General features: G+C 47.7%; 1 protein-coding gene across 1 annotated transcript in view; it reads left to right on the top strand.

Moving 5' to 3' along the window:
* The window catches only part of BUB1 (BUB1 mitotic checkpoint serine/threonine kinase), a 1,006,269-nt gene that overhangs the window by 753,600 nt on the left and 225,458 nt on the right, over window positions 1-27,211 (top strand). Inside the window, exon 25 of the mRNA XM_086926890.1 lies at window positions 24,223-24,449. Within this exon, the coding sequence (XP_086783016.1) occupies window positions 24,223-24,449 (227 nt within the window). The remainder of the gene's footprint in view (window positions 1-24,222; window positions 24,450-27,211) is intronic.

The following is a 27,211-nucleotide window of genomic DNA, read 5'->3' on the forward strand; positions in this document are numbered from 1 at the left end:
TCTGAAGTTGTCTGGATTCCACAGCAGAGGCTATATGGATGCCAAAAGAAAAAGAGAGACACATTTTTGAGCAAATCTGAAGAACTTCCCACCTGCAATCAGCATCGCCGAGAGGGAAGATAACCAAAATCCATGGAACACCTAAAAAGTGGATGGGACACATGGACGACCAGTGGAGCTGTCCGGAAATGTACAGCCAAGGGCTCTGAATCGTCCGGGACCATGGAGAGTATGCCCTTTAGATTCTGTCCTGAGGGCCACAATGCATTTTCCTGAAGACAGCCATCAAGTCTGCAAAAAAAGACCATTCATTAGAACCAGGAATCTGAGGTAATCACATTACGCCAATCAGTCCAAAAAGAGTTTGTCACTGACTGGTCTCAGGTTGTTGGGCAAAGAGAAGAAGAACATCAAGGACACTGAGGTTGCCCAAGGAGAAGGCCCCAGCACCAGAGTGAGGACCTTCAACATTGAACCGGAGCAGCCACAGAAGCAGAAAAAACATGTACAGGTAACACAAAAAACAAACCTGGTCTAACCAAAATGACACATTCGAACTTGAAACCTACAAAGACCGTCTCTGCACTTAAGCACTTGTTGACCGAAGGCAAGTCAAAGGAAAGAGACTTGCGGTTCCCATCACAGGGACATAACTGGAGGATGTTCCTCCTAAAAAACAAATGAGCAGGAACAAGAGGACAAATAAGGCAGTAGCCAAAATCCCTGAACTGACACCAAAGAAAAGACTGCTGTCCAGGCTAGACTCGTAAGAGGGGGTGCAGTACAAAGTACAGCAAAAGAGGCATCTTGAGGGTGAAATGGCAGGTATCCTTCTAAAGAAGTGCTTCCCTACAGGGAATTCCGAATCCCACTCAGACCTTTGAAGATAAAGAGCCATGAGGAGGGGAGAGAAGGTCGACTTAGCCCCCAACTACACCAGAGCTACAAGAACAACAAAGATTTTATGTGAGGACAAAGATCAAGAGTCCCACAGGTTATTCCAGGACACCAAGATTATCGTTTCAGTGGCAGAGTCTTGAGATCCAATCGCCAGAAAATGGAGTAGTCACATACCCATCTATATCATTGCCTCCGGGCGACATTGCCATGTACAACAAAATGGTGAAGAGGGCAACGGATAAATATGGAGCCTAGCTGAAGGAAGAAAAAGCGCAAAAATAATAGCTAACACGTGCCTAAAATGTGCACAGAACGCCACAAATGCGGCAAGCAGACGCTGGTGACAGGGACTACCCTAAGAAGACACACCTGGATGCAATTGTCCTGGGAATGAGGTATTGGGAAACATAAACCACACCCTCCTAAATACACAATAACATTTGTGCTTCGGTTAACAACACTGCAGCATTGAAAGAATAGAGCAAGGCTTTGCAGTTTAGAGGGCACTACGTAGAGTCAAGTCAAGTCAAGTCAAGTCATAAATTTATATAGCGCACTACATACCCAGAGGGTCTCAAGGCGCTTAGGGAGGGGAGGAGGATTACTTGTCAAATATCCACGTTTTAAGTTGCTTTCTGAATGCTAGGTGGTTCTGGGTAAGGCGAAGGTAGGTGGGGAGTGAATTCCATGTATTAGCTGCTAGGTAAGAGAAGGATCTTCCTCCCATGGTGGTCTTGTTGATACGAGGTACAGTGGCGAGGGCTTGGCTGGAAGATCGTAGTTGGCGGGAGGGGGTGTAGAAGGACAGTCGTGAGTTGAGGCATTCTGGTCCGATTTCGTAGAGTGCTTTGTGTGCGTGGGTTAGAAGCCGGAAAGTGATCCTCTTATTGACGGGTAGCCAGTGGAGGTTTTTCAGGTGACCAGAGATGTGTTCGTTACGCGGGATGTCTAATATGAGCCTGGCTGAAGCGTTCTGGATGTGTTGAAGTTTTTTCTGGAGTTTAGCGGTAGTACCTGCGTAGAGGGTGTTTCCGTAGTCCAATCGGCTCGTGACCAGAGCATGGGTGACTGTTTTTCTGGTTTCGGTGGGGATCCAGCAAAATGTTTTTTTTGAGCATGCGAAGAATGTTGAAGCAGGATGAGGAGACGGCGTTGACTTGTCTGTTCATTGAAAGTGAAGAATCCAGGATGACACCTAGGTTCCGTGCGTGGTCTGTCGGGATGGGTGCTTTTCCAAGGGCTTCCGGCCACCAAGAGTCGTCCCATGCAGAGGGGGAAGTACCTAAGATGAGGACTTCTGTTTTATCTGAGTTCAGTTTCAGACGGCTGTGTTTCATCCATTCGGCAACTTCTTTCATTCCTTCGTGTAGGTTAGTTTTGGCGGTGCTGGGGTCATTGGTGAGTGAAAGGATCAGTTGAGTGTCATCCGCGTAGGAGATGATGTTGAGGTTGTGTTGGCGTGCGATGGCCGCGAGGGGGCTCATGTATACGTTGAAGAGGGTGGGACTGAGTGAGGATCCTTGTGGTACGCCGCAGATGACTTCAGTGGCCTCGGACTTGAATGGTGGAAGGCGGACTCTCTGGGTTCTTCCGGTGAGGAACGAGGTGATCCATTCAAGTGCTTTTCCTTGGATTCCGATGTTTCTGAGGCGCTGTAGAAGGGTGCTGTGGCAGACTGTGTCGAAGGCTGCAGAGAGGTCGAGGAGGATGAGGGCGACTGTGTCTCCATTGTCCAGTAGAGTTCGAATGTCGTCTGTTGCTGCGATGAGGGCGGTCTCAGTGCTGTGTTTTGCTCGGAAGCCGGACTGTGAGGAGTCGAGGGATTTGTTGGCTTCGAGGAAAGCGGCGAGCTGGTTGTTGACAGCTTTCTCGATGACTTTGGCCGGGAAAGGAAGGAGCGAGATGGGGCGGTAGTTTTTGAGTTCGGTGGGGTCTGCTGTGGGTTTTTTCAGAAGGGCGCTGAGTTCAGCGTGTTTCCAGCTTTCCGGGAAGGTGGCGGAGTTGAAGGAGCAGTTGATGACGTCTCGGAGGTGCGGTGCTATGACGGAGTCTGCTTTGTTGAAGATGTGGTGAGGACATGGGTCTGTGGGGGATCCTGAGTGGATGGAGTTCATCAGGCGGATGGTGTCCTCAGTGGAGATTGGGTTCCATTCGTTAAGGGTGTTCAAGGGGGGTGAAAGGTCAGCATATGGTATGGTGGGTTGGTCGCCGGGTTGGTTGTCGAAGCTGTTGTGGATGTCTGCAATTTTGTTGTGGAAGAATGAGGCTAGGGAGTCGCAGAGGGCTTGAGAGGGGGTAATGTCGTTGGAGTTGGCTGAGGGATTGGTGAATTCCTTGACGATGTCGAAAAGTTCCTTGCTGTTGTGGGCGTTGTTGTCTAGTCGATCCTTGAATGCTGTTTTCTTGGCCTTTCGGATTAGTTGGTGGTGTATGCGGGTGGCGTTTTTGAAGGCGTCCTTGGTGCTGGTGGTTGGGTTTTTTTTCCAGGCCTTTTCGAGGGAGCGGCAGAGTTTCTTGGATTTCTTAAGATCATCGTTGAACCATGAGGCCTTCTTGCTGCCAGGTTTGCTTTGACGTTTTTTCAGTGGTGCTAGGATGTCGGCGCTGTTGGATAACCATAGGGTGAAGTTGGTGGCGGCTTGGTCTGGGTTAGAAGAGTGGGCTGGGGAGTTATGAAGGAGCGATGAGGAGATCTGGTCGATGGTGATTTTGTTCCAGTTTCTTTGCAGAGTCGGTTGGGGGTGGTTGATGGGTTTCGGCTTGTTGTAGGTAAAGTGAACGCAGCTGTGGTCAGTCCAAAGGAGAGCCGTAGTGTGGCTGAAGGAGACGTGATTGCTGGAGGTGAAGATAGGGTCGAGAGTATGACCTGCTATGTGGGTGGGGGAAGTGACCAGTTGTTTAAGTCCAAGGTTGGCGAGGTTGTCCAAGAGGGTGATGGTGTTGCGGTCGTTGTTCTTTTCAAGATGAAAGTTGAGGTCTCCCAGAAGGATGTAATCTTTGGAGGGGAGCGCGTGTGGGGTGATGAAGTCCGTGATGTCTTCACTGAATTTTGCGCGGGGTCCTGGTGGCCTGTAAAGGAGGGTGCCTCTGAGTGTGGTCTTGTGGTTGATGTGGATCTGGAAGTGAAGGTGTTCAGAGTTGGCGAGATTGACGTCAGAGCTGGTTGAGATGTGGATTGATTTTTTATGGACGATAGCGATTCCTCCTCCTGTGTGGCCGGTGCGGTCCTTGCGAGTGATCTTATAGTCATCAGGGATGGCAATGGTGATGTCTGGGGCGGAGGAAGCGTTCATCCATGTTTCTGTTAGGAAGGCGACGTCTGGAGAGATGGTGTCTAGTAGATTCCATAGGTCAATGGCGTGTCTGTGGACCGATCGGGTGTTGAGCAGGATGCATTGTAGGTGGTTGGGGTCGGGAATCTGAGGTGTGATCGTAGCGGAGTTGTTGACGGTGCCGATGAATTTGCAGGAGTAGCAGGAGAAAGGTCCATGGGTTAGTCCAGGAGCGGCTTGGACGCAGTTGGGGGCGCGACCGGGGTTAAGGGCAAGGAGGGTGGTGGCATCGTAGGTAATGCGAGAGGGCTGGGCAGCGCGAGGGCCAGGGGGTCTGGCGCTGGGCGCGGGCCAGGCGCGGACGGGCGTAGACGGGCTTACCTTTGGTGCGGATTGGGCGCGGTCGCTGCGCGTAAACGCTGCGCGCGGGAACTACTGTCATATATGGAGAGTGGAGGGGGAGGGGCGAGGGCGTCTCAGCTGGGAGGCGGGGCGGGCACACGAGCACGACAACAACAAACAAAATGGAGGCGGAGGGGGGAGCACAGCGGAGCGCTAGAGTTAGACGCGCTAGCAAACTTAAAACAGCACAATTACATACACAAAGCGCAAATTAAGCAAGCGGTAAACCAGCACACAGTAGGCAAAATTAAATGGCAATCTTGAAAGCAAACGAAGCAATGCAGCGCTACGATACCAGATGTCTGCAAGGGACACTGGGAGCGACCACTCAGCCCGTAAGAGAGGAGCGAGTCACGGCGCCTTCAGGGAGAGGAGCGCTATTTCTGCTCAGTGGGAGGGCGTCTCAGCTGGGAGGCGGGGCGGGCACACGAGCACGACAACAACAAACAAAATGGAGGCGGAGGGGGGAGCACAGCGGAGCGCTAGAGGTAGACGCGCTAGCAAACTTAAAACAGCACAATTACATACACAAAGCGCAAATTAAGCAAGCGGTAAACCAGCACACAGTAGGCAAAATTAAATGGCAATCTTGAAAGCAAACGAAGCAATGCAGCGCTACGATACCAGATGTCTGCAAGGGACACTGGGAGCGACCACTCAGCCCGTAAGAGAGGAGCGAGTCACGGCGCCTTCAGGGAGAGGAGCGCTATTTCTGCTCAGTGGGAGGGCGTCTCAGCTGGGAGGCGGGGCGGGCACACTAGCACGACAACAACAAACAAAATGGAGGCGGAGGGGGGAGCACAGCGGAGCGCTAGAGGAAGACGCGCTAGCAAACTTAAAACAGCACAATTACATACACAAAGCGCAAATTAAGCAAGCGGTAAACCAGCACACAGTAGGCAAAATTCAATGGCAATCTTGAAAGCAAACGAAGCAATGCAGCGCTACGATACCAGATGTCTGCAAGGGACACTGGGAGCGACCACTCAGCCCGTAAGAGAGGAGCGAGTCACGGCGCCTTCAGGGAGAGGAGCGCTATTTCTGCTTAGTGGGAGGGCGTCTCAGCTGGGAGGCGGGGCGGGCACACGAGCACGACAACAACAAACAAATGGAGGCGGAGGGGGGAGCACAGCGGAGCGCTAGAGGTAGACGCGCTAGCAAACTTAAAACAGCACAATTACATACACAAAGCGCAAATTAAGCAAGCGGTAAACCAGCACACAGTAGGCAAAATTAAATGGCAATCTTGAAAGCAAACGAAGCAATGCAGCGCTACGATACCAGATGTCTGCAAGGGACACTGGGAGCGACCACTCAGCCCGTAAGAGAGGAGCGAGTCACGGCGCCTTCAGGGAGAGGAGCGCTATTTCTGCTCAGTGGGAGGGCGTCTCAACTGGGAGGCGGGGCGGGCACACGAGCACGACAACAACAAACAAAATGGAGGCTTAACAAGCAAGTCAGCAGCTGGGAACACCACAGCAATGGCAACTTCGCATGAGCCCTTTTGCAGGCGAGTGAGGTGTAGAGGACAGCCGTCCAGATGAAGACCCCCCTCCCCTCCTTCCATCAATTCCCCAACTTAACACCAGTATGGGTAAGAATAGAGGCCTTTCCCCATGAGTGGAGGGGCGTCCTGTCCTATAGATACTCCACATCATCCAACATGTTTATTGCATAGGAATTGTATAGCAACTGCAAGTGTGGAAATCAAAAGAAAGTCCATAGATGAAAGAGGAAAAGCTTTGTTCACAACAAGAAGTAAAACTTATTGCAAAAGCAAGCAATAGAAAAGGTGCCACCAGAAGAAACTACTCCACATACTTCCTAGTAATCTTCTCAATACTGGACCTGCACTTTCTAAACCGGTTCATAAAAACACAAAAATTGGAGATGACGACACTACAGGAAGTTGTCCCCCAACTGCAAAAGGAGGACTACATGGGAACTATAGACCTAAGACATGGTTACATAAACATTCCCATGAACCACACACAAGATTTCTCCTTTTTTGTGTGGGGGGGATAGAGCACACTACCAATTCAGATTACTGTCAATTGAAATAAAGTAAGCACCAAGGGTATTTAGAAAATGGCTGGCCACAGTAGCAGCATACTCGAGGAGAAAGGTGATATCCTTATCTGGACAACTGGCTAGTAAATGCAAATTCATTCTGCAGGTGCGCAAATAGCATCGTGAAAGTCATGGGTACACTTTGTAGGCTAGATTTTACAATAATCCAAGAAAAATCATCACCAGAGAAAGAAAAAATCTTCCTAGGACCATGGATAACCACTGTGTGGAAGGCTAAGCATTCCCCAGCTACGAGGATTCAAGCGATGACCCAGCAAGCTTGCTTCTCCCCCAGGGTCAGTCTCTGACAGTGGGGAAAATGCAAGGTATGATGGATTCCTGCATCCCACTAATTCCCTATGCGAGGCTACATGTGCACCCAAGAATGGACCCAAAATCAATGCTTACAGGCAACAGGGAGTTGGGAGGCTCTAGTGGTTGTATCAGAGAGTGCAAGGTGTAATAGAAAATATAATTGTGATATGAAAGGTCTAACACCAGCGGTGACAATAAAGGCTGCCTCATACAGGATGTGGAGTGCACATGGGAAAACTCAACATCAGAGGTGTTTGAAAACCTTGATGATGTCTTCCAGCACATAAATGTGGCAGAACTAAAGACTGTCTCCCTATCCCTAAAAGCATTCTAGAAACCTACTGGGGAAATCAATACAAGTACAAACAGAAAACTTAACAGTGTTTTACCTCAAGGATGGAGGTACAAGGGCCACTGACTTTTTCTAAGTCAGCACTAGAAACTTGGAGATCTCTCCAAGTAAAGAATAACCCTAGCAGCAATACATTTGCAGGGTTGTCAATGTGGCAGTGGACAGGTTAAGCAGAAAAGCAAGCCTCTCACACGAATGGGAACTAAATCAGATGGTAGTCTAAAGAGCTGTTATAGCTAAGGGAAACAGTGGAGGTAGACCCTGGAAAATGCAAAATCTCAAAACTTTGCATCCAGGCACCCAAACCACCATGCCCTGTCAGTGGAGCGGGAATGAAAATTTTCCTATGCTTTTCCTCCAATCCCACTGTTGCTAATAAACAAGTACAAACAGTAGCACATGACGCTATCCTTGTTACCCCCCAATGGACAAGACAAATGCAGTTCTCAGACCTAGTAAAGATGGCACATGGCAACGTACAAGGGCTACCACTTTGCACAACCTGCTATCCATGAAGAAGTGGAAAGTCCTCCACCTGAAGCCCAGTATCCTGAACTCAACAGCATAGCTCCTGAGGACATAGAATGCAGGCACTTAGGTATTCTAGAGTGAGCAATAGAAGTCCTAAGGAAAGCATAATGTCTAAGTGCAAGAGGATGTTACACAGCAAAATGGAAAACATATGTTATGTGGTGCAAAAGGACAAAGAACACCACTATCATCAAATATTTAACAAATCTACTAGACAGCAAGCTAACATATGCTTCATTGTAGGTTCACTTGGAAGCAATAGTGGCCTACATGAGAGGACACTTAGGAAGGTTTTCTTTACTACACTGGTGATAAAAAGGGTGATAAGAGGGACTAAAAATATCTCCACCAAGATCAGCTCTGTTATAAATGGGGATCCCCAGTTGGCAGCGGCAGTGTGTGAAGCATTGATGACCATACACAATAACGCAGTGAATACACTACAAAGGGACACCACACAAGTAGCTATAGAAAAATAAGTTTCTTTATATAGGCTTAACACAAGGCTCAAAAGCGATCAAGAAACCACAATGCACATAATTACAGATTCACTTCAAAAGCAATGGAGGACTCAAAAAGCATGTGGAACGAACTTAGTTTGAGGCCGTGGTTCACGCGACCCGAAGATGCACAATGTACCTGAGATTTAAAGGGGCACGGCACGGCACGCACCCTCACAAGGAAGCCACGGTGATGACGGGCAGACTCGCAGCACTCACGATAATCCTGGGACGAGACTTAAAGGCGGGGACCCCGCGGCACACGCAGGTGATAAGATCCTTGAAGTGGTGACTAGTGGGGGCACTCAGCGGCACAGCTACTCCGCTGCAGCGGCCCACAATAGCGATTCCGATGATTCTCGTAGGACGGCAAATGCGGGCACTCAGCGGCACAGCTCCTCAGCTGCAGCAGCCCGCAATAGCGATGATTCTCGTAGCACAGCAAATGCGGGCACTCAGCGGCACAGCTCCTCGGCTGCAGGGGCCTGCGATAGCGATGATCCCCGTAGCACAGCAAGTGCGGGCACTCAGCGGCACAGCTCCTCCGCTGCAGTGGCCCGCGATAGCGATGACTTTGGTAGCATAGGCAAATGAGGGCACTCAGCGGCACAGCTCCTCTGCTGCGGCGGCCCACAATAGCGGTGCGATCACTTTGGTAACAGCGGCAAATGCGGGCTCTCAGCAGCAGCAGCTCCTCAGCTGCGGCGGCCCACAATAGCGTTGCGATCACTGTCAGCCCGCGTTCCCTGCAGTATAACCAGAGGCTCTGAAATTCTCAACAGAGGCCTCACCTGCGAGTGGAATCCCCCTCAAGTAGGAATCCGGAATGCTGATGGGTGAAGTCTAATGTCCCTGAGACTTCGGCAGGAGACAAGCTCAAATCAGGCCCCTGGGTAGTTGCTTCAGCAAGAAGGATGAAAGTTTCAAAATCCTTTCCCTCTATTTACATGGACAGAGGTTAGTCTAGACATCCAGAAGTAACACACCATGTAGGGGTTTCAGCACAGATGTGGAGAAGTGTGGCTCACTGGTTAGAAGCGGCAGACTCTGAAGCAGAGATCAGGCCTGAGACCAGGGTTCAATTCCCGACGCGGCAGGTTCTTGGGCTCAAAGTCCGCAGACTTGATAATTCTCGCCTCAGCGCCTACTCTAATCATGGGTCCCACGCTGCAACTCTGGGCAATAGCTTGCTTAATCTCCACAACAGCCCCTACAACACTGGGATGCCTGGCTTCACCTTGGGGGTGCCCAGGAGGGGCATCTCACAGGGAGAGCCAGGAAGGGTACCACAGCGTTATACAGCGCCGGGACGCCCCGTTGCTGGGGCATCTGTGCGCTTCACAAGTATACTACATTTACATTTACATCTTTACAACCCAAAAGTCTTTGTTCTCAAAAAGTCACAAATCACTGAACCCAGCCAGAACCAGTTTGGTGTTGTCTTGGAGCATTCTGTTTACGAGGCAGCATACTGCCTTCCCTCAGACGCACAGTGGGAGGGGGAGCTTCACCTTGCCAGGCACAGTCCTGCTCAGATCAACGGGTCACCCCTCCCCGTACTCCAACTTCAGATCTCCCCATTTAATCCAGGTCGGTCTCAGCCTGCCCTGACCCTCAAACCAGACAGCCAATACACATAACAGCAGAGCACACGGGAAGGCTTAGGCAAGAAAATACCCACTTCCCAAAAAGTGGTAGTTTTAAACACAGAGTATAAAAATAATCGTCACTAAAAGATGCACTTTCATATTTGGAGCTCACTCATACTAAATTCGACATTCCTATCATGTTCCTTGGGTCAATTAGGATTATACCAATTCATACATTCCATTTACAATAGGGCGCATTTGCGCTGTGGCACTGAATAGCAGTGGCACAGCGCCCAGAGCACCTAACACCAGCCAACACAGAGGAGACAAAAGCGAAAAAATGGAAGGGAGACCCACGCCAATGGTGCCAGGTGTAACAGGCACCAACACCCAAGTAGAGCCTAAACATGGTGCTAATACAGTTGACGAGAGAGCCCTTTGACCCACTCCACAGGACATAACTTAAATTTGTTAAACTAAAAACTGCCTTTGTAATTTTGCCTACCTTGCATAGTGGTGTAACTGCACATGCCTACAATTTCACAAGGACAGGGGGATTTTGGGAACTAAACCACCCTTTCTACCAAGGGTTATATCACAGTTACACATGAATTAAGCTATTCAAATCCCAAGCTTCCAAAGCACACTTCCGTCTAATAACACCTACTGGCACCCAGGCGGACCGCATCAAATGTCACCTAGGGGCAACCCTGGGTGAGGGGACTCTAGAAAATAATTTTCTTTTCTTTAGACAGTTGTCTTCTTTTTTTGCACGTTAAGCGGAATCCCCCTTCCGTTGGTTAGATTTTTTGTGAACTAGATCTAGTTTATGAACATCAAAGTATATATTTCTGACATGGTCTTATGGACATATATAGATGAAATTGACTACACTATTTTAATTAACTAACTATAATGGTTGTTGTTTGTCTTTGACATATTAGGAAAAAACATTTGACCCAGACGAGTGTCGCCTTAGATCTTGTATTTGTGTCATTGATCAAAGAGCTTGACGATATCATAGTTGTTAGATGGTTTAGGTCTGGCGACAACGGTACTACAACACAGACATGACAATGATTCTGCAAAAACAGGGAACATGACGATGTCCCTTGTCCGAAATAGAGAAGATGGTATCATCCACGAGCTAGGATGGAGTTGGAGGCTAGCTAAGATGGAGGCAGACCATAGGGACTTAGCGTCAAAATGATGCCCAACACAAAAAAACTAAGTATTCTGGACCCAACCATTATAATACAGAATAAGTGCAGCATTCAAGTTTTGACAATGCTTTAAGCTGAAGCACTACTCCTACCATAGTAACCCCTTCGTTCCTCCATTTGGAGAAATTGTCTCTCTGCCAGTTGTAAACTCAAGGTTGTCACCAATAGGTGTTAGAGGGGAGAAAAGGGACGTAATGTCATTTCTTGTGGCTGTTGTGTCCCATATTTCAAGCATGGTATGTGACGAGACTGCAGTACACATTTTGGAATCTAAGGTTTCTTAGAAGCCACACTAGGATCCATGAGGGTCTCCGCACCACTGCTCTTCCATGTGGAACCAGTATTTATCTGATTACATTTTTGACCATTTGCCCAGGATCCGCAGTTGACTGCCCCATAGTAGGTCATGATGCATGAAAAGCAAAGTCTGTCTCTTGAGGCCATAAAGAAAAGTGTGGAGGCTCTAGGTTGTTTACCCCTCCACATGAATTTCAGAATTGGGATGCTTGCATACCTTCAAACATCTCATACCCTATATGGCGTGGGAGAGCCTGACAAGTTCACAAAAGTTGCCAAATCACATTCATTGTTAAAACTGTAATTCGACCTAATCAAGAAACAGAAGTTCTGCCAGTGTTGTAGATCTTCTGGTATCTCTCCCCAGAGAATAGGTGTATTTGTGGCATACAAGCTTGAAAGTGAGGAGGGCAGGTCCACTCCAAGTTACCTCCTCCTCATCTGAACTACTACTAAATGGTACCTCTCAAAGTGTTACCTTTCTATCCGCTCGTAACTCTAGGGGCAAGGTTTCTGTTTTTTTGTCATTCATTTTATATAACGACACCTTGCCGTACTAATTTAGTGTATGAGTGTTCTGAAAAACTTAACAACTAAAGTAAGTTGTCAGCACAAAGACATTTTATGATTGACTGTCCCATTCTGAATGTCCCCTATCATTTGCTCACAACGTATGCTCATTGCCAAGGGCTCTTATTACTATCACATATAACAGAGGGGATAGAAGGCATCTCTGCCTAGCACCACGGGACTAGTCATGGGGATCTGATCTTTCTCAGATATCACCTGTCCTTTAAAGGCCGGGTAGCTCACCATCACCATCTGAATGTATTGCTCTCCCAGTGTGAACTTTGTTATCAATGTTTCTTTAACATCCAGTCCACCCTGTTGAGGCTACTTTTCATGTGTTAAGAGCCACTAACCTGGTTTCCAATTTCTTGTTTTTTGTGTTTTCGACAGTGGACCACTTTATGGAGGTTATCATGAGGAGGTACAGTGCACTGCTGAAAATATGTCTCTCTCCCTAGGGTGGGCCGCCCTCCACCCAACAGTCCCAGTTCCCCTAGCTACACTTGTAACTTGGGATAGTTCTCTAGAAGACCCCACTTCCCCCACACTGACCTATGTGTTTCTCCTTGCATCACACATTGTTAAATATCCCATTAACATTGTTAGTGCTACAGCAAACTTCAATAGCTTTGCCTGGGTTTTCTTACAAAATAAGCCTTGGCCTGGTTAAGGGTGCACAGACCCACCACCATTAGTGTGCCCCAGCCCCTGTATCTTTTACCATTTTGTCTTCCTCCTGCCAGAACATTGAGATGGTGTCATTGATGCGGTCTTTAACCTTATCCATTTCCTGTTTCTTAAGGTCTTACTTCATCAGAAGATTACTCTTTCCATGCGCCACAGATGTCTACTTGTCTAGGGTTTCCAGAATTAGCTTGTTGTCCTCATCTGGACCTTCCAGTGCATTTGATGGCTTTCTCTACCTTTTTTGCCTCCTATTTCTTAAGGTCAATGATACGCTAGTCCAACATCAGCTTGTTTTCAGATATCTGTGGTCCTTATATATCTAGTCGCCTGTCTTAAAGCGGAGTCTTGTGTGTTCTCACCACTTATTTCAACCACTTCCTGTTCTCTATTGGCTTTTTCCAGTATGCTGTGGACAGAGAGTTCTGGAAGCTCTCCTGGTGTTTAGTCTGTTGTTCATTGGTGGTTCCCTTCATCCGTGCAACATTGGCTGCCTCACTGGTTGTGATGCCCTAACTGTAGGGACTCCAATCCCCTCAAGGAACTTCCTACCACTGTCATCCTGAGCTCTAGTGCTGTCTATCTTCCTGCTCCAGAAGGAGTTGCTCGGTTCAATCCTTACTAATGGGTAATACTGAGAAGGCTTTCCCGGGCCCCATCACCTCAACCTTAGGTCTACTGTGCCCCTCAGTTCATGTCAATATCTTATCTTATCTTAGGGGATTCTTGTATAGCGCACTGACACCGGGAGGTTTCCTGGCGCTGGCTGAGTGCCAATGAGATGGAGAGACGGGGGTCTAGCCAGTCTGTGTGACGAGGTGAGTTTTCAGGAGTTTTCTGAAAGCCAGAAGGGAATTGGCAGATTTAAGAGGGAGAGGTAACTGGTTCCAGAAGGCGGGGGCAAGGTAGGCAAATCTACGACCGCCGTTTTTTTTTAGTTTGGTAGCAGGGATAGCTAGCAAAAGGCGATGGGAGGAACGAAGATTACGTACCGGACGGTAAGGAATGACCAGTGATTTGAGAAAGGCAGGGGAGGTCCCGAACACAGCTTTGAAGGTCAAACAGCCGATCTTGAATGGTGTCCCGTATCATACTCCGGCCAATCGTGCTCAGCTGCATCCAAGAAATGGGTTTTGATTCCCTTGGCCCGGCATCATTCTTGGAAGTAATTAGTTGGGCCGCAGAGTACTCGTTCAACTGTGCCTTTCACTCCTTGCATTAGGCAGCCGTACTGTGCTCTCTCAAGCGGCCCACGGTGTCCTCATAAGTGCCTGAGCTGCCTTGGTGTCTAGGGAGCATTCAGGGCTGCGCGTCCTCCCTCCCCACAGACACCTGGACTTCCCATGCCTCGGTGCTCAGTCTGGGGTCTAAACACTGCCACTGCTGCACGTCGCCTCATATATTTAAACTAACCAAAGCGCCATAGGTAAAGGGATCCCACTTCTGTGATAAATTAGGTCAAATTTATAATCAGTTCTCTTTCTCAAGCACTGCTGACTCCAATATTAGCCCTTCAATAGTTCACTTCCCATTCAAAACTAACCCCCCTGTCAGCAGCTCCTTATCTAAACTCAGCCACTTCACTTTTACTACAGTGCCGAAAGTCCTTAATTTGATCAAATCTGTGTTGCCTTATGACCCCTGACCCCCTCCATTTTTCAACAGATCCTTGATCCTATGGCTTCGTACCTGACCAACATCTTTAACTGGATGTTTGACACCGGGATCTTTCCTAACATGGAAAAAGGCTTCTATTCTCCAACTTCTCAAGAAGCCCAACCTAGACCCAGATAACCCGGCAAATTATCGTCCTATTTCTAGGTTACCTTTTCCTGCAAAGATTGTAGAAAAAATAATAAATACTCAATTGATCCAATTACTTTAATCAAATCATTTACTGAACCCCACACAATTTGGCTTCAGGGCCGAACATAGCACAGAGACGGCAATTAATAAAAACCACTGATGAGTTAGGAACCATCCTGGATAGAGGAAGCTCGGCAGCACTCATTCTTCTCGACTTGCCAGCGGCCTTTGATACAGTTGATCATTCCACTCTCATCTCTCGTCTCAAACTACTTCCATTAACAACAAAGCTCCTGTTCTGCTCCAGTCCTCCTTGATGGGTAGAGTACATTCAGTGACGCTGGATAATTTCTCATCTAGGCCGCTCTTGCTTCCTTGCGGGTTTCCACAGGGATCCTCATTGAGCCCTTTACTTTTAAATATCTGTTACAGAACTGGCATCCGTGATTAAATCTTTCCAGTTTTCCCCCACGTCATACGCTGACGATACCCAGATCTTTGTGTCTGCCTCTGACAATGTCAACTACACAGTCTTCAGTTTCACAACTGTATGATACCTGTTAGTAACTAGATGGGAAAACATTACTTTGAGTTAATCTCGGACAAAAGCGAGGTCATTATTTTCAGTAATTGACCACAATTCTGGAGCCCTTCTTGTTGGCCTTCTGACCTAGGAGCACTCCCTACTCCAGTTCAAAAAGTGAAAAATATAGGAGGACTTATAGATGAGTTGAATTTTAGTAAACATATTAGTTCAGTTATTTCCTTGAGTTTTAACACCCTGAGAATTATCAGAAAGATTCTTCCTTTTATTCCTCTCAATTCAAGGAAACAGTGTTACACTGCTAATCCGTACCAAACTGGACTACTGTAATGGACTATATGTAAATCTCCAAAAACAGTACTTGTAAAAATTACAGTGTGTGCAGAACGCGGCGGCTAGACTTCTCCTTGATATTCTGAAGTTCCAGTCAGTTTCTGCTGCCTTCTAGGGAATCCACTGGCTTTCAGTGAGCAATCAAATTAAATTGAAGGCTCTTTGCCTCTCCTACAAAGCTCTTCATGACTCAGACCCCCTCCATCTCTAACAGTCCCTAGCTATGTACCTAGCAGGGACTTACGATCTAAAAGCACCATGATGGTTACGCGCACCAGATTCAAAAGACTCAAATGACTGTGATTAGTTATTTTGCCTTCGAGCCTCCACACTCTGGAACAGTCTGCCTATAAACATCAGCGCAGCTCCCACCTTGCATATCTTTAAGAAACTGCTTAAAACATGGCTTTTTAACATCTAGTCTTCCTCTTCTTTTTCTGTGTTCTGCCGAATTGTTGTGAACGTATCTACGACCCTAATTAAATATTCCCGATTTATGCCCTTATGTGGTTATAACAAATCATATCCTTATAAAGGCATAAGAATCATATCCATATTTAGTCATAACCAATGCAGTCCAAATAGGGCAAGGCTACTTCCCTAGACTCCTAGAAAGTACAAACGTTCTTTAAACAAACCAAACCTCCAGCAGCCGGGGAATTCCCCCTGCTTCTGTTTTGATTTGTCCTAGAACTCCTGAGAGTCCTGAAAGAACTGCCAGTTCTTAGTGACAGTTCTTAGTGACGTCTTATGTCCAACCTTACGTCAAACATGGTACCTTCCAGGTATAAATATACCAGCATTTGCCTTAAGCAACACACGGATGGTTTGGAACAGAGCAGCTATATACTTACCCAAAGCCCAGCTGATGCGAGTGCCGAAGAAAGCCGACCCTCCCATTTGACGCACTGAGAAGGACGCTGTCTTTTCTCCTGCCGAGAAATCCAGCTCCAGTGTTTCCAGTCACCCTTGCGGGTTGCTGGGAGATAGAGTCCTGAGAAAGAGATACAAGACCTCCTTCATTCTATAACTAAGGTACGGAGCTGATTAGATCCTTTGAGAATTCTTGATTCAGATTCTTGGCAAAACTAACTTAACTTAAACTACAGCTCACTTACTCCTTCCCACGTACAAGGCTTAGGTTAGGTACACTGGGATAGGCGTGTTTTAGAATCACCAGTTGAGTACGTTTAGTCAACTTTTATCATTGTATGTATTGTATATATTTTATCCGTTTTAAGTATCATATGGCTCAGAAACCATATAAATGCTTTTACAGTATTATTTCATAATACTCCTTTTACTGTACGCACTTTACTTTATAAGTATCGCTATTGTGGCAATTAATTTCTCTTGCATGAGAAAGAAGACTGCTCAATAAATAACAACTTTTATTGAAAACGCCCGTCTCTCTATTTCTCTGCACTCTGGTGAAACTAAGCATGCACGATTGACTGAGTGAAATAGCTATCTATTGTTTTCACACGACTCTGGAGATATACTCCTTATTCTGGAGGGAGCAAAGTTGTCATGTTTATGCGGTTGTCAGAAACTAATCCCTTCTTGTCTAATCAGGAAAGTTAACTCCTTCCTGTTCATTCGAGAGAGTTTATAGTGACCTCTGAGCTAGCTGGCATACCTAATTAAGTCTAACATATTCAGTAGAGACCTAGTCGACCTCAGTCCTACGTCTAAACTACCGTTTGTTATTCCAATGCGCAGAGCCTATTGGGAATATAGGAACTACACTACAGAATCGGCTCCAAGACACCCTAATGCATTTGTGCGCTTTAGAAATGTATTATCTGATAGAGAATTCTAGCTGCAGATTTCTTACCTTTAAATTTCCCAGGCATCAGGCCGGATCCGGAAACTTTTGCTGAGCAAAACCCCTTGCACGTGACGACATGTGGCACCATTTGGCTCTGCCTGACATCTGCAGCGTTGGTTATGATGTTGCGGTGCCTATATAGGCACATAGATGTCAGTTAAGTGCCGATCCGGGAAGAGCTACCCCTCTGCTGGTTTTTGGAAGGCTTTTTCTGGACTTTTGTCAAAATGTTTGATTTTTTTCGACTTCGTGTGCAAGGGATGTCTTCAAGGAAGGCAGGTTTCAAGCCCTGTGGGACATGTTCCAGCATGATGTCAGTCACCGATCCCCACCGCGTATGTCTTTGGTCTTGCGATGGCTTCGAAGTCCTTGAGGGAGTAGGCGATGAAGTTACACGCAGCTCGGCAGTCAACACCATCCAGCGAGACTCCGAAGAGGTCATGGTCCCGATCGAAGAGGAGGAGGTCGCAGGATCGCTCACGGAGCCCTAAGTCCTCTCCCTGTATTGGTGTCCTAGGGACACTCGGGTCAGGGGCATAAGAAGAAGTCCAAGCGGCCTTCGTCTTCACCTCAGCTGGTGTCCGTCGTCGAAAGAGGTAAGGAGCACCGACACTGTAGGTATGGTTCCACGGAGCCAGAGTCGACTTCGCGACTCCCGCTCGAATAAGAGTCTTACGAGGACATGCGCCTCGTATTGAGTGGAACGACCCTGCTGTTGAGCTTTTGGGGCCGGAAAGGGCCCCATTGAGTTTAATGCCATCTACTCTGGCTACTGCTCCGGTGGGGCCTCAGGAATCTGATCCCGTTTGACGCCAGTCGTGCCAATGCTACCTTCCCAGGCGTCGGATCTGAAGTCGGTGCCTGCGACAACACCAATGCCCGTCGGTGGCGTAAGCTCCATCAATCTCTCCGACAGCACGGAGCCGGAACGATGTTAATCAACTACGATTACGACGTCGACAGAACCCAGAGGTTCTATTTTGCCACCTGAGCACTTTGAGGATGTGCTAGGCTCACAAGAGGTTTGGGAGGGATCTGGGGACCCGCTTAAAACCCTGGAAGTGTCTGAGGAAAATGTGGACTGGTATTGGGAACTTGGGGAGGCCAGTGGACTGGATACTTCTCTAAATACTGGCATGCTCTCTCCATTAACAGTGGCTATGGAGGAGGAAGCATCCTATGGCCATGGTGGTTAAGAGAGCAGCCGAGGACCTTTGAATAGAGCTGCCCTCAGTGCAGGTCAGGGCTAATCTCCTGACGGAGGTAGTTCAACCTGGGGCTTCCACTTCCGAACCCCTGTTACCCTTTAATTAGGCAATTACATAGGTCCTTCTAGAAACATGGTCCAAACTTAGCACAGCGGCTCCTGTGAATGACAATTGCACACCAGCATCGCCCAGCTGCGGGCGACCCAAAGTTCCTCAGCCAACACCCCACCCCAGAGAGTTTGGTGTTGCAGGCCTCTACGTCCCAAGGCGCATTTCCTTCTGCCCCTCCGGATAGATACTCCAAGGGGCTGGATTAATTTGTGAAGTTGTTTTCTTCCTCCAGCCTGGCATTGCGGTTGGTGACTATTGAATGCTTATTGGGACATTTCTCCCATTCCCTTTGGGAGATGGTTGCGCAAGTTCTGCTACAAGTCCTGTAGGAGGCCCGGGCTATGCTCTCCCAAGCTGTCAAGGATGGGAGGGATGCAGCAAAATTAAATTCATCATACGGTGTGGCCTAGATACGACCGATTCACTGGGCAGATCGATTTCAATGACGGTGGGCTTGAGGTCCCATGTCTGGTTTAAAACAACTGGCTACTTGGGCGATGTCCAAGCCAATTGGACATGCCCTTTGATGGAACCCTCCTTTTTGGGGAAAGGCAGACTCAGCCCTGGCCAGGTTCAAGGACTTGAGCTAAGGACAGATCCTTGGACCTCTCCTCCACCCTGTGGCCTGCCTTCCTTTTGATGCAACGGAAGGGGTTTCCAGCCACGTCAGCCCTATCCCAGCCACCATCCCGCACAGATTTCCCAAGCCGTGCAAGTATGTGGATGCAGTGCATTCTGATCTCAGAATGGAGGCCAACCACATTGCCCCCAGCAGCCGCAGCCTTCAAGAAATCCTAGGTTAATTCTGCAGGGCCACACTACTTCAGTAGTGGGAGAATTCTTCATCATCTCCCTCACTGGAGATCCATATTATTGGACAAGTGGGTCTTGCAGTTAGTCCAAGAGGGGTATGCCCTACCTTTTCTTTCTGTTCCTCCTCCTATTCTGCCAAATCAGTAAAGGCTGACGGAGGATCATTTAAAGTTGCTCCAAGAGGAAGTTACAGCTGTCTTAGCCAAGGGAGCTATAGAAAGGTTCCCAGTTTCAGAACTAGGCAGCGGCTGTTATTCCAGCTACTTTCTGATTCCGAAGTAGAACAAGGGGATACGGCCCATTCTGGATCTTTGGACCGTCAATCTCTTCCTCAAAAAGGAGAAATTCAAAATGCTCACTCTTGCTCAGGTCTCTTCTACCCAAGACCAAGAAGACTGGATGGTAGTGTTGGACCTGCAGGACGTGTATTTTCACATTCCCATCCTGCCGTGCCACAAGCGTCACCTGTGGTTCAAGGTAGGCCACGAGCACTTTCAGTTTACCGCGCTTCCCTTCAGCCTTACTAGTGTCCCTGGGGTGTTCACCAAGGTGATGGCGGTGGTCCCTGCTCATCTGCGCAGGTTAGCGGTGTCAGTCTTCCCCTACCTCAACTACTGGCTGTTGAAGGCATCCTCGCCCCAGGCTGTCGTCTTCCACCTCCAGACTACGGCAAACCTTCTGCATTCACTGGAGTTCTCTATAAATGTGCCAAAGTTACGTCTAACTCGTTCTCAGACGCTCCGTTTCGTCAGAGCTGTTCTGGACACAGTGCCGTTTTGGGCTTATTCTCCCGAGCAGCGAGTCCAGGATATTCAGGCTATGATTCCGTTATTTCAGCCTCTATCCCCGATTTCGGTGAGACTGGCTCTGAGGCTGTTGGGTCTCATGGCCTCCTGCATCCTGTTGGTAAGACTTGCCAGGTGGTGTATGGGTGCTCTGCAGTTGAACTTGAAGTTCCAATGGGCACATCATTGGGGAAATCTCACCTATGTGGTTCAGATCTCATTAGGAACTGCGAAAAACCTGCAGTGGTGGTTAAGGAACAGCGATTGGGTCAACGGCAGACCTCTCTAATTTCCCCAACCAAATCTCAAAGTTGTTACAGATACGTCACTTCTGGGATGGGGCGACCACCTGGGGGGGTGGAGATCAGAGGACACTGGGCTCCACAAAAATGTATTGGAGCTCCAAGCGATTCGGTTGGCATTGAAGGAATTATTTCCCTCTGTCAAGTGGAAGTTAGTGCAGGTGGTCACAGAAACACCCCCCTCCATGTGGCACTGCCACAAGTAGGGTGGGGTGGGGTAGGGTCGTGGACCCTTTGTCGAGAGGCCCTGCATCCCTGGACATGGCTGGAGCAGCAGGACATAACCCTGATGGTTCAACACCTGGCAGGTTCTCATAACGCCAGGGCGGTAGAACCCAGACGTCGATGCCTAGGAGATCACAAGTGGCGTCTCCAATCAGAGGTGGAGCAAGGTCTCTTTCAGTAATGGGGAGAAACTTGGTTAGATTTGTTCGCCTCCAAAGAGATCCCGCAGTGTCAGTAGTTCTGCCCCCTGGAGTGTCCAAGCCGGCTAATGTTTGGCGACTCTTTTCGCCGCGACTGAATCTCAGGCCTGTTGTTCTCCTTTCTGCACATACCACTCCTGCCCAGGGTTCTGAAGAAGATCAGAAGCAAACGGGCCCAAGTAATTCTTGTGACTCCAGACTGGGCGAAGAGAGTCTGGTATCCAGTGGCTTCTGAGAATGAGTATCGATCCTCCGATCAGGCTGCCTTTTTCGGGAGGATCTTCTGTCGCAGCAGCAGGGGAGGGTTCTTCACCTCCATGCGTGGAGATTGAGTGGCGGCAGTTGATAGCTTTTGACCTTCCTTCCCTAGTCTGTAAAGTTATTCTGGCTGCCAGGCGGCCCTCCACTAAAACGGTGTCTGACTGCTGTTAGAAAAAATGTGTATTATACTGTACAGAAAGGTCCATTCACCCTCTTTCTGCTTTTCTTTCTACTGTCCTTATATTCACTTGCCCAGCAGGGCTCTGCCTTGGGAACGCTCAAGGGTTACCTTTCTGCTCTGTCTGCTTTTGTTGCGGCCGCCAGCCGATCCCTTTCTTTTTAAGTCTCCTATTGTTAATATATTTCTAAAAGGGCTAGCTCAATTATTTCCACCCACGCCCTTTGATATACCATAGTGGGACCTTAATTACCTATTGGATGCAGGGCTCGAAAAATCAGAAAAATGGTACTAGTCCTGCAGGTCTAGTACCTTGGAAAATCCCCTCGCCCCAACTGCCACCTACTTGAACTCCGTCTCTGAAAACGGAGCAAAAGTGACAAGTTAACAATATTTAAAGGCATCTTTATTGCTCATTCCCTTTGTGAGTAATAAAAATGCCTTTAAATCTTGTTATCTTGTCACTTTTGCTCCATTTTCAAAGACAGAGGACAAAAGTTAGTTTGTCTTCCTATTCGCCAGAAAGGGCGAGTAGGACCTAAAAATAGCTCGTCCTCATCCATTCTCCCTCGCAAATGCGAGCGGGTGAGTGGATTTGTCGAGCCCTGGGATGTGTGCTCCCTATGAGCCTTTGCACAATTGACCCCACCGGCTGCTGGCCATCAAAAGAGCCTTCTTAGTGGCGATTACATCTGCCCAGAGGGTGAGTGAGTTGCAGGAATTATCTTGTGTCCTTTCCGGACAAGGTGATGCTTACCACCAGAGCATCCTTTTTGCCAAAGGTTGTGACCCCCATTCCATCTGGGTCAGTCCATCAGTTTGATGACCATCTCTTTGTAGGGTACGTGGGAGCAAAGAAGAGAAAGGCAGTGCAGAAAAGGACCATCTCTCGCTGGGTCTTTCTCTGTATCAAGATATGATATGCCTTGGCAAAGAAGTAGGGCCCTGAGGGATTAAGAGCCCATTCCACCAGGGGAAAGGCTGCAACTGCCTTGGCTCCGAGTGTCCCAGTCCCGGACATCTGTCCCGCAGCAACGTGAGCTTCTCTGCACACGTTCCCAAACATTACTGCTTTGATGGTCAGGTGCCCAGGGACGGACATTTTGCTGTTCGGTCCTGCAAGACTTTTTAGTTTAGGATGTGAGTCCGCAACCCACTGCCAGGATGGTATGGCAGGTATCTGATTTAAAGGTGAGGAATCTGCAGCTAGAAGTCTATCAGATGAGCAAGTTACCTACCTTCGGTAATGCATTATCTGGTAGAGACTATCTAGTTGCAGATTCCTTACAGTCCCCTCCCCCCATGCTTTCCCGACTAATGTAAGGCTAAGGTTACTCCCCTTTTCAGGGCCCTAGTTTTTTGCACACGACTACGTAAGTTACTTTGTGGCTCTGCTCTTCTGGCATCCGCACATATGGGTGTCGCCTATATAGGCACCACATCGTCATAACTGACACGAACAAAACAGACGTCCCGCGTTGCCGAATGGAGCCACGCGAAGTCGCGCGCAAGGAGTATTGCTTCCGGATCCAGGCTGACGCCTGGGAAATTCAAAGGTAAGGAATCTGCAGCTAGATCGTCTCTACCAGATAATGCATTACTGAAGCTAAGTAACTTGTTCAACATAACATGTATTTGGATCACGGACATCGGAGCTTAAAACTCCGACACCTTGCATTTTGCTGCGCCCGCTAGGCTTCCTTGGCATAGAGAGTATCAATTTTCCGAAGGGAAGCAATTTGTTCCAATAGACTTTTTCCTGTTTAACTATAGTTCATTAAATATTAGATTATTAAAAACATTGTGGACCTCCACGGAGGCTAGAGAATGTTTGTTTTAGTATTTCAAATTGTTGAGGAAAAACAAAAAAAACTGATAGCAAACACAGTCAAGGCTGAGTGTATTTAAATTATATTGCAGACTGTACAGTTATTTTTACTTTCACAAACATATTTTGTTTATTTACTGTTCTATAAGTTTACTGAACGTTAAGAAAGTACTTTCCAAATCCTGCACCCCTTTTCCACATAACTTGCATTTTCTCGGGGATACCTCGGTACCCAACTACATTCTTCTGTGGCATGCCGGGGCTAGTTATTTTTTTTCTTTTTAAATACTGTACTTTTGAGTTTGCCAATGGGATGGGAAGGGTATGTGTTCTTTTTGTATGTCAGTAGATGAGCTGAGGGTACTTGTGTCCTAAAACTACAAACGCTTCTAAATTTGACAGAAACAAAACAATCGAGAACCTTTTTCCTGTCCGCTTGAACTGTGGCATGTTACGCTCCCTGGTACCATAAATTGACGGTAGACGTTTTAAAGCCCCCTACAAATGGGCAACCCAAACTTGCTACCCTGCCCCGTTCATGCCCTGCACACACAAGTGCACACCTGTGTAACCTTCCTCCTCCACTGCCCTTTCCTCTGCAGGAAAGACCACTCAAAACGTGACCTTCCAGTCGCTCTACCAACTAGCCAGTATTTTTTGCCCCTCATGCCCAAATGCTTTGATTATTGTCAATTTTTGGTAACTGCCCTATTACTGACCTAGGAATATCTGGAGCACTTATGTTCTAATTGAGTATTCCTTACGTCTGTACCTTGACTGTAGCAATACATAAATGTGAAGGCCTCTAATCTTCTCGGTTTTGTTTTATTGCTGTCTATTTATAGCTGTCTATTTGATATGAAGAACAGAATATCTGTAGCGTTATATTTTAGTTTTAGAAGTGGAAAACCTGTTGTAAGTTTGGCACCTATGCCTTGTATTTACATGCTTAATTGTTGAAAATGTGTAGACATAAGTATTCTACAGAATTCTGGAGTAAAGAATTGTGGTAAATCACTGCGGCTTATGAACATAGCGACCATTTCATGGATTAAGTTGCTTCATTTCTGTTTCTTGTTTTTTTTTATGTAGTCCTCTTCAGGAGCAACATCCGTCGATGAGTGCGCAGCCTGTTGCATCATTCTCTGTGTTCAACCGCCAAGCTGGGATTGGGAAGGTTTCGGAAACACACTTGGAACAGATAGAACATCGCTTGCCACCCTGTACACTTTATGATCTTGGTACCCGAGCAGAAAATACTGTATTGCAGCCATTTGCCAGTGGGGTGAATGATGTGGATCGTACTGCAGAAGCTGAAGGTAGAATTTAAAATTGTGAATTAACGAGCCACAGTAGATTGTTAAAACTGATACGATTTCATAGATTGACTTGGTCTTAAACGTCAACTGACTTACTTCAGTCTGATTACCAAGAGGCTCCAACTTTGAAATGCTCAATCTACTTTCTCCTTTGGGCCTTCTAAGTAGGTCTGAGCGGAGTTCTGCTACTCGTAACTCCGTGAAGTGACAAAAAACCTCTGGCAGAGTGAGGAAAGTTGCGTTGCTCGCTCTAATTTTTAGCTCCGGGCGTTTGTCCCGCACTGTAAAATCAGCACAGTCTGCACCCCGCACAGCACAAGAGGGTGCAGCTTCTTTTTGCCGCTCGAATAGATGTTGTACTCTTGCAGCAGCTTCCTCAACGCGAGCAACAGGTTTCTGAACGCAAGCAGTAGCAAACTACAGCGACCACCCTTCCTGAAAAATCTCCCTGGGAGATGACCTAATATTGGCGAACCGCGAGAGAGTAAAAACTCTGTTCCTCACCACACTGGTAAGGTATTAGGAACTCTGCGCTGTACGCGGAGCGGGAAAAACTCTGGGACAGAGTGGAGTTTACCACCCAGACCTACTGCGAACCTGTGAGATAGCTTGTTCTTGCTAGGGGGGCTTTGACTATCAGAACCTGACTAGTTCTTGAAACATTTGTAAAGACACTTTTATTTCCTAACACAATTGATGCTTGACACCTGTTTCATAACTTCCATCACACGTCAGTTTTAGGTGCTCTTGTCGCACCAAACTTTTTCTTAGCTTCCTAAACTACTAATTCTGACTAACCTGTGGAAAATAATGAAGATATGCACTATATGCAATGTAAAATTGTTCGAATTCAGACTAATGTTGTAGTCAACTATACATTTAGTTTAGGATTATTTATGCAAGTCCAAACAGTACTGAAAAGTTTGTGCCTCTTAAATATTAATGCAAGGTAAGTCTCTTCTTTTGGAATGACACCATGAGCTAGGTCAACGGCCCCTTTGGCATTCAATTGTTTTTCAAATTTTTGGAATAAGACTTTGTATTAAAAGGATTACTTAAATATTGAATTTTTTTAATCTCGGGTCATTCGATGCATCAATATCTGAATTAGGTTCCAATCTCTACATAACTGTCCAATATCCTATATACATCATACCCCTTTATCACTCTTCAGTGTAACAACTTTTTTATAATGAATGCTTTTATGATGCCCTAGTGCAGATGGACCGCATTTAACCATAAACAAGTGTATTATCCGTTCATAAGTGATTAATGTTTCGTATGAGTCTTTGAACTTGCAAATATAAAGAGTAATTCACCACTATCAGAGCCAATTAAAAATATTTATAATGTAACATTATGGAGCCTGTTTCAATAAGGTGATCTGATTGAAACCGTTATTTTCAGATGGCTTTTTTTACCTGCCAATCGGGTACCTGAAAAGTTGAAAATGGGCACCAAGAAGTGGCTCCGTAGCGCTGGCTCTGATGTGACATCATGAGCCATGTGTGCTGCCACGCCAGGACTTTAATGTTATTTCCTTTTTAGGTTTCGCTGGGGGGCGGAGCCGTTAGGCTCCTCCTCCAGAGAAATCTGTAGTTTCTAGTATGGGTGACTTGAACACGCCTCTCTGCTTCATTGGCTAGCTCCATAAATGGAGGCTAGCCATTGGAACAGAGAGGCGTCCGCCAATGCCGGACCAGACACGGGGGCGTTCCCGAGATTCTTTGGCTTTTGCCGACGTCACGCGACGCCGGGAACGCCCCCGTGTCTGGTCCGGCCGGGCCGTGTTTGCTGCTGTCCTGCCTTGTGTCCCTCCTCCCGCCGTCCCCACGTTTCCCGCCTCCCTCCCGCCGTCCGTTCCTCTCGTGTCCTTTCCCGCCCCCCTCCCGCCCCCTGTGTCTTCTCCCGCCCCCTCCCGCCGTCCGTTCCTCTCCCGCCCCCCCCCGTGTCCTCGTAGGTGCTGCCGCCATTTTTTTTAATTTTTTTTTAATCCGCGGCTGCCCACGCCGCACTTGTGCCAATTTTCATGCCTCACGCCCCCTGTGTCCTCTCCCGCCCCCTCCCGCCGTCCGTTCCTCTCCCGCCCCCCCCCGTGTCCTCGTAGGTGCTGCCGCCCGGCAGCTGCTCGGCACCTTGGCCGAGGCACGAAGGGGCTGCGACCGCATTGGTGGCTCGTCGACAGAGGCGCGCTCTGATTGGCCGCTGCAGTGGGCCTGTCCCCGTGAGCTGCGCCGCCGTTGGTTGGAGCCTCGCCGCGTCATCAGGATCTGCCCCGGGAGCCGCGCTGTGAGTGGCTGACTCCGGGGGAACCCTCGACGTCAGCGGAGGCCAGTGGGAGCTGCGACGGGGGCCGTGCCTGCGAGGGTGAGTCTTCGGATCTGTCAATTCTGAGTGTTGCTTCTTTTGTCTGTGTTTATACAAATCTATTCTATGCCCTGTGGGGATTTCTGCTAGTAAATGTCCACATTTGTTTAACCAATGCATGTACAGCCAGGCTTGGATGTGTGGCTTTACGTGTGTATGCAGCCGTATACAAAAACAACAATACAAACACCTGAAAAAAAGCCATTGTCTTTCACACCCATTTGTGTATTTGAGTCTATTTATTGTACTTTAGTTTCAGGTTTTTACATTTTTGCAATAAATACAAACCTCGAGAAAGATCGTTTCTATCTGTATGAAAGTATACAATTCAATGAAACAGGGATCTCGAAGTATAATGCACTTTGTCATTTCCAAATAAGTTGGAGTGGATGACC

This window comes from Lissotriton vulgaris, chromosome 6 (assembly GCF_964263255.1).
Source record: "Lissotriton vulgaris chromosome 6, aLisVul1.2, whole genome shotgun sequence".
NCBI lineage: Eukaryota > Metazoa > Chordata > Amphibia > Caudata > Salamandridae > Lissotriton > Lissotriton vulgaris.